This window comes from Myotis davidii, unplaced genomic scaffold (genome assembly GCF_000327345.1).
Source record: "Myotis davidii unplaced genomic scaffold, ASM32734v1 scaffold299, whole genome shotgun sequence".
Classification (NCBI taxonomy): domain Eukaryota; kingdom Metazoa; phylum Chordata; class Mammalia; order Chiroptera; family Vespertilionidae; genus Myotis; species Myotis davidii.
In genome coordinates, this window is record NW_006293088.1 from 225924 (window position 1) to 234483 (window position 8560).

Sequence of the window (8560 nt, forward strand, 5' to 3'; positions counted from 1 at the left end):
TTTTAAAATTTAATTTATTACTTAATTTTAAATATATTTTTTATTGTTGACAGTAACACCTCCAGTTTAAATGGGGGATCACTCTTTTGATCATACTTTGTTACATAATTGGTTATATTATAAAATTATCTTGTTTAGCTGGCTGTTTCACTCTCTCAGTAACAGTGCTTGACCTCACATCTGTGCTGAGTGGCAGGAAGGGATCATTACAACAGTCTCACAATGAGGTCCAGAGAGACTAAGTGGCTGCCCCATGATTACACAGTGGCCCAGGGGAGCAGCGCAGATTAGAACAGAGGACACTCTGTAGGAAGAATTTTGGGAAGCCTTGCTTCTGATCGAAAGTCACTGACCCATGGACACGGTCCGTCAGGGCCACCCACCTTAAAAAGGAAGTTAATTTAGAAGTTTTAAAACCATAGGAAACATTAAACTCAACTACCTAACTGAAAAACAGCGAGGATAAAACTATGCCACAAATCCAGAGGTACAGGCAGCAGAAATGGTGGAAGGCGAAGAATGACAGAAACGGGAAGACACAAGAAGACACACACACACCATGACCATCTCTCAAAGAACCACAGTATACTGCCACTCATCTACATAGGTATAGGAGCCAAGGCAACCTAATTTATGAGCACTCTCTTCAGAAGTTACATTCCTAGGAGCAGGTTTCTCATATTTAGATGAGGGAGTTATAGGGGGAGGGGCAAACTAAACCCTAGATTTTGGACTTAAGATGTCAGTATGAACTCAAGGTCACACACACACACACCTATTTCATAGCTCTGTCAGTTGAGAGGCCTCAAAGCAATGACACACGAATAGCAATGAGCATCCCTACAGATCTTGGTTTCTAATTACCACTCTCCACTAAGAGGAATGAGGGCTCCTCAGAGAAATGGCCGATTCTGGGGCTGGGGGAAAGCAAACACAAGCAGCGTCTGAGATGTCTGGTGCTTAAAGCATGAAGTGGACATGTCAAAAGGAAAGAACTCCTATTAAAATCGGGACAATTTGAGTAATAAACATCGACAGTAATGGTTTATAATCAGTTTAATAAAATGAAAATTCACAGGTCCACATGGCTATGAATAAATGAACAAATATTTGGGGGGAGAAGGGAAAGGTCTTCCTCACAAAATGTCAAGTGATAAGGAATAATGAATTTAGGAAATAATCAATGCAACATTAAATCTAACGATGGTTTGATAAGGAACAGGATGTTTATAGTTTCAAAGGAATCTCCCCATAATTCACTCATTAATTTAGAGAAAAATAATGTTAATGTACAGGAGAAACCATACAAACACCACTTTAACAAGTGACCGAAGTCCACCTCACTTGAGACAGATGGACACCCCAACAGCTCTGCCAACACTATAAACCTGAACACTAATCATCAGGAAACATCAACAAACCCAAACTGAGAAACAGTCTACAAAATAACTGCCTTGTACTCTTCAAAAATGTCAAGGTCAAGACCTGGCCAGGTGGCTGTTAATTGGATCATAATCGTGTACATCAAAAGATCACAGGTCTGATCCCCGGTTGGGGTGCACAGGAGACAACCCATGTTTCTTTCTCCCTTTCTTCCTCTCTCTCTGAAACCAATGAACATATCCCTGGGTGAGGATTAAAAAAAAATTTAAGCTAAAGAAAAAAGGCTGATGAACTGTTCTGAATTAAAGAAAGAGACTCAACAGCTAAATACAATATATGATCCTGGACTGCAGAAATTAACTAGACAATATATTACTTTAACAATTTACAAAATTTGAATATGTACTGTGGATTAAATAATACTATTGTATCAATGTTAATTCCCTGATTCTGATAACTGCACATTGGTTATCCTATCTAATAATAGACAAACAGGGTAATTGACCATACCTTCACTACGCCTCCCATTGGCTAATCAGCATGATATGCCAATTAACTGCCAACAAAGATGGTGGTTAATTTGCATACATAGGCTCCAAGCGGTGGAGCAGAGAAGGCAGCTCCAGCTGGGGCCGCGAAGACAGAGGACGGAAGATGGCTCCGGCCAGAGCGAAGGCCTGGGTCCCGGGTGCCGGAGGAAAACCAGTGCCCTCAGCCAGGAGAAGGGAAGGCCTATTGCACAAATCTCTTTGTGCAACAGGCCTCTAGTATAATGTCCTTATTCTTAGAAAATATACAATGAAGTATCTATAATAAAAGCGTAATATGCTAATTAGACCAGACATCCCTCTGTACGACCTTCCAGATGAAGCCAGGGTTGGGAGGGAAGCCCGGGTCCCGGGTGCCAGAGGGAAGCTCGTGCCAGCAGCCGGGGAAGGAAGGTCTACTCTTGTAGGAATTTCATGCATTGGGCCTCTAGTGTAGGAGTAAATGGAGATCATGTCTCCAACTTATTCTCAAATGGTTCAAAAAATACTCCACACACACATACATACACATACACACAGAATAATAAGGAAAAATGTGAACAATGGTGAATATGGGTAAAGGGTACAAAGGAGTTCCTTGTATTATTTTCACAACTTTCTGTAAGTGTAGAATTATATCAAAATAAAGTTACCAAACTTTTTAACCCTTTAAAAGTAAAATATAAAGGTAGTAATTATTAGTATACGTTATAAAAAAGGTTTCCTTCCATTTTCCACTTAGTGGTGGATGCCTTTTACTGTTTGTAAATTATGTCTTTAAAAAAAGCCTAGCTGAAAGCATAGTTGTTGTGTGTTTTTTTTATTTTAAATATATTTTTATTGATTTCAGAGAAGAAGGGAGAGGGAGAGAGAGAAACATCAATGATTAGAGAGAATCATCAATTGGTTGCCTCCTGTACCCTCCTAATGGGGATCAAGCCCACAACATGGTCCTGACTGGGAATTGAACCCTGACCTCCTGGTTCATAGGTCAACACTCAACTACTGAGCCATACCAACCAGGCTGTATATAGTTTTTAAGATGTATAGGTCAATAAAAATATCGCATTGCTTTATTACACTAGAAAGTATTTAGCAAAACTCATTAGTATCACTGACGTGAGGCTCTGGTTGACAATTATGTTTGATTAATGAACACAGGAATTATTATTTTTACTTTTTAACAAATATGGCTGATTTCAAATGAGATCAACTTGTTCTTATCAGATTTTTTTATTATCAGTTTAAACACAATGAAACGGACTCTGATCAATTTCAACTAGTTTAATCAGGTTCGTGTCAAATCAGGTTTAAACTGGATCAAACCATTTTGAATGAACCTTCCCAGTTTAAAACAGCTTTCACCCAACATAGCAGAGTCTGGGTTCTGGAATCAGTAAAAATCCCTCCTGGATCACTTCTTAGCTGTTTGTCCTTGAACCAAGTTTATTTAACCTTTCAAAATCTATCTCTTCATCTATACAATGAATAGTACTTTCCTCATAGGATTGTTGTAAAAAATACGCAATGTGATGTATGTAAAGCCATAGAACAGTAACACAGAGTATGTACCCAATAAATACTAATTATTATTATATATTTATTTGAAGTCATCAAATTAAGTTCTGCCTGCCTCAAACTGGCTAGACCAGGAATAAAGATGACTTGACTGACAGTTGAGAATGAGCTCCTTTTTCTAGTCCCTATTAAAGTCCTCCTATTAAAGACTCATTCCCTGCCCACTCTTGAATTCCTCCTAGAATTCTTGACACTACCTTCCCCCACTACCTTCTGACTGAACCGGTGGTGAGGATGGAACAATTGAAGCTAATGATTCCGCATGCAAACGTCCCGTCACTTTCCTGCTCCTACCAGCCAGAGCTTGAGGAGTCTCGAACTCATTCTGCTTCTTCAGGGTCCTCTTCTTCCCCCTTCCTGGCCTCTCAGTGAGATGGGGTACTCAGTGTACATCTCTTGACTTGTAGAAAGCTAAGGTGGAGTGCCAGAGGGGAGAAGCCACGTGACTTTACTCATGTGTATCTTAACAGAGTGAAAACAATTGACATTAATACTTATTTTTGAAGACACACAGAGTTTTCTAACCATTTTTAGGCTTTTTATTACCAGGAACTCATTTGAGACATCCATTTTCTCCCTCAGCTTTTGCTAATTTAGACTCTAAGAGCCAAATGGAGCCCAGAGATTATGTGTGCCCTTCTGTTCCGGAACAATCCCCTACTTACCATTAAAACCATGCACTCTATTCAGACTCAAATAGCAACAACTTTTTAAATGCTTGTGTTAGCACATGTATTTGATCTTCAAAGCCTGTAAGGTAGGAATTCCTTATTCTCCCTTTACAGATGAAAGCTTATGGAACTCCCCCCTTCCCTCCCCCACCCCCCTATTCCCATGGTTGCACGGCAATAAATGGTGGAGTAGGAACTCAGACAGAGGTCCTCCGATTCCAAATCCTGTGTTCTTCCTACTGCATAACGCTGCCTCAACCCCTCATTCCTGTCCGCTATGACTTATCACTAACTCTCACACTTGTTCCACATGGAGGCTGTTCAGTGGACATGAGAACTTCTGCCCTGCCCCTGCCCAGGTCGGTTTACCCGAAATCATCCTTTGGTGTCCGAGGGGAAGTGGTGCTTGCAACACACTTAAAGAAAAAAGTGGTGATCGCTTCCAGATGAGCTTGTTATCCTAAATTTAACATTCCTTCTGGTACTTAGAATTTCCACTTTCTCCCTTCCACCCATTTGCATTTATGTAATTAAAAAGCATGCAACAGGAAACCGTTCGTGTCTCAGAACTACTCAGGAGGGAGGCTGTTCCAGCCCCATGGAGTCCATCCTTGTGGAACGGCTTTGCAGAGTTTATTTGGACAGGTTCAAAAATAGTCCTGCAACAATACAATCAGATTGCACCACAACAAGTAAAATGTAATTATGGCTTGGTTACATAAAAAAATGTAAGCAGTGAGGTTTGGAAAAACTTAAAGCAAACTACATAGGTTTTCTCCTCCATGCCGGATCTCTGCATTTCCTGCAAGCAGGATTTCAAGGCTGCATCCTTAGATCTTTTGAAATGGATGAGAGAGGATGACACTCACTAAAGGAGACAACTCCATCGAGTGTGTTCTGAGGCCATTTCTCAGAACAAAGGCATAATTCTGCATAAGGCAAATGCAGCCCGATAAAGGTTCCCCAGTGGGTACTGGGAATGCCAAAACCATTCACCTAAATGAATTCAAAATACATATTGTTTTGGGCCAAATTATAGTGTCAAGCTCAGACTATATGTATTTATGTATGTTGGCAGAACAGGCCTCTTTTGGGGCGCCAGTTTTCTCCTAGTATTCTGTGCCCAGTTGGGTTCCCATTCTCTCTCTCCCCTTAAACCCATGAATTTCCTTGTATTTGGTTTCAGAAGGGCAGACAAGAAGCAAAGTCAAAGTTTCACAACCTCACAAGGGAACAGGGCCCCAGAGGACTTGAATTCCTAGTGAAACTTAGAACAGAACGTATGCCTTTGCCAACAAGCTGGAACTCTCTGAGGCAGACTTGAGATGGGGGCAGGGAGTGGGGACAAGATCGGGCATTGTGCTTTGGGCTAGTCTCTGCTAAGAGCTACAAGACAGGAATACAAAGTAGTCTGAATTAAAGCAAACAGCTAATGCTTCCTTTGGCTGGCCTCTGCCCAGAACTATTCCCTCATAGAGCTCACCAGTTTATCAAAACATTTAAGTGGTATTTCAAAGATGCTGGGCAGAGAGATTCATCCAAATAAATGCCTAAAACCTAATAACTAATGACAGAGAAGTCTGATTCCAGTAACTGTTTCCACTCCAGTCTTCTGACATGTCTAAAGAATTAGTGGGAATATTGTTTTCTGGTGTTGACTTATCGGGGCGGGGGACCTCTTATTCTTTTCCCTGCCTAAATAAAAATGGAAAAACTGGGACGAAATATTAACTTGTAAAGCAAATATGGAGAAGACAGGTGTAAGGGATGAAACAGGTTGCTGGTTTTTTTTCTTTTAAGAGTTTGTCTGTCTGTCCTTCCATCAAACTCTAAGCTCCATGAAGGCAGGGGAGTGTGTCTTGTCTTTCCATCCACCTATACCTGCTGTCTACAACAGTGCCAAACTCACAGTAGTTGCTCAGTCAACATTTACAGGACAAAGTAACATCTCTGCCCATCTTAATCCTATGTAATAAAGAGGTAATATGCTAATTAGACCAAAAAGCCCAAAGACCTTCCAGACAAAGACGGGACTTGCGAGGGCCGGCCAAGGCAGTCGAGGCTGTGAGGACTAAGCCCCCTGCACGAACTTCATGCACCGGGCTCTAGTTTTATTATAAAAAGAAACAAGATATGAAAGACTGAGTTTTGGGGTTCTGCATATTTTCAGAAGAAATTGCTACATCTTGTGTCCAGCCTTCCTGTTTCAAGTGAAACCAAAGGAATAAACTCACAGGGGGGCATTAGAAGTAGCCCTTTTGTCTTCAAATTTCAGTTGCCACATGAAAACAAATATCAAGCCTCCACGTGCCCTTCCAGCCAGGTGGGTATGCCATGCACTCTCCCAAACCTCAGGACAAAGCCCCCAGTGCTGAAGCCTGCACCATCAAGCTCCGTGAGGCTGCGGGAAACGGTGCCATCAGACCGCGAGCCTTCAGCACAGCAGGTTGCACACCCTGCGGATGCAGCCTGAGTGAGTAGGCTCAGCTGAAACGTGCCCTGCTGGGCCCCGCTGTTGAGAAGAACACACAGATGGTAAAGAGCTGCTATCACGAGGCGAGGCTTCTCAAGACATTCGATATCTTCACCAGACAACGCAGCAGCAACCTCCAACCTCCAATTTACGAGGGGGAAGCAGTTCTGAAAACTACATGTTAGGAATGCAACATGGCTGTGGTTTCAGGAAGGTTCTCAGAGAGCTTGGGACCAGGCGGGCACAGCTGTTGGCAGTTCAAGTATAATCTTCCTCATGCTCAGATACAAAGGCAAAGAAATGCAGGCAATGCACTAAGTTGCCTATTTTTGTTTAATTTATTTCTTTTAAGACCACCTCCTTGCAATTTCCAGAGAGAAAATACAAAACAAGAAACAGACTTGGTTTCAAATACATAAACAGTGTGCTGGAGTTTAGAGCACTGCTGATAACATTGTTACAGAAGAATGTCAGCTTACTCCAGGGCACTTCAGTATTCCTGAGGAATAAACATGATTTCTCTTCTCCTCCCACTGAGATGTTCTCAGGTATAAGTCACTGCTTCTGCTCCTGTAAAGTAAGGACACTCAGGTTATAACTGTACAGATGGCATTGTGACAACTCCCTCTAACTTGCTGCTCCAGGACCAATGGGCCTTAAAGCTTACCACCCGGTTTACTTTAAAGCTGTCTCAAGCTCTGGCCGGGTAGCTCAGTTCGTTAGAGTATAGTCCCAATTTGCCAAGGTTGCGGGTTTGATCCCTGGTCAGGGCACATACAAGAATCAACCAATGAATGCATAAACAAGTGGAACAACAAATCTCTCTCTCTCTCTCTCTCTCTCTCTCTCTCAGCAACCACCACCACCACAAAACAACACCAACCAACCAACCAAAAAAAAAACCTGTCTCACAAGGGGACTGTATACATCCTGCCCAGGTTCTGAAGAAAGGTTCCCCAATCTTTAAGGAAGGAGAAAGTGAAAGGAGCAGAATAGGGCTAAACAATTGGTACCGGAATAAGTATATTCCTAAATCCATCAGAGGGATAGATGACAGGTGAGTGGAAAAAACAAGAGTCCAGAATCAAACAGCCTACTAATGATGGGATCTTTGGCAAGTTTCTTAACCTCAGTAAAATTCAGATTTCTCATCTTCTGAATGAGGATAATAACATTTCGCTCACAAATCTATTGGGGGCAGGGAGGTCTAGAGAAAGAACACAAAGCACCTAGGATGACCCACAGGGCATAACTGGCACTCAAGAAGCAATTACCATAGTATGACCACATCTGAAAAGCCCCAACTTGGGACTCTGCTCCTTTTTAGAGAATGGAGGATGACAACATCAAGGCACAGACTCAAGTTCAGATAAAGTTACAAGGCCATTTTGGAGCAGCACACACAAGGCTGTAAAAAATGTAACAATATTTTCCACAGTAACTTCCATCCATTAAATATATAATATGCATATAATCACCCTTGAGCCATTAACCATGGCAACTCAGTTTGGAACATTTCAAACAATTAAAAAACCTGAAGCTCCTCTCCTGTTCCTTTCGGTTCTCCCCCAGATTCAGCTGTGGTGCCAATGAAGTGAAGAGCGGGGGAGAAGGGGAAACTGCCTGTTGTCAGCTGTGCGCCACACAGCTGCGCCTCCTCTCGTGCTGGCCCTCTGACTACCTCACCCTGGCTCTGGCGCAGAGATGGTTCATTAATATGGAGAGTGGCCAAAGGCCTGCTACTTCCTAACTGGCCAGCTATCCCTGCTCCCAATTCTCTCTCCAAACACACACAGGATGGTCAGTAGGCAGCTGACACTGTAGGCAGGTTCTATAGAGAAAGGCTACCAAGCTGTGGTGGGGTGCTACCCTTTGAGATTTGGTGACGGCTTTTGACCAGAATTGGGACATTCATTTGTACCACATTC

At 42.3% G+C, this 8560-nt stretch overlaps 1 protein-coding gene across 1 annotated transcript in view; it reads right to left on the minus strand.

Moving 5' to 3' along the window:
- Positions 1-6947: 6947 nt before the first annotated feature.
- The window catches only part of MINOS1 (mitochondrial inner membrane organizing system 1), a 32383-nt gene continuing 30770 nt past the window's right edge, over positions 6948-8560 (minus strand). Inside the window, exon 4 of the mRNA XM_006766644.2 lies at positions 6948-7202. Coding sequence (XP_006766707.1) covers positions 7188-7202 — 15 coding nt within the window. The 3' untranslated portion in view covers positions 6948-7187. The remainder of the gene's footprint in view (positions 7203-8560) is intronic.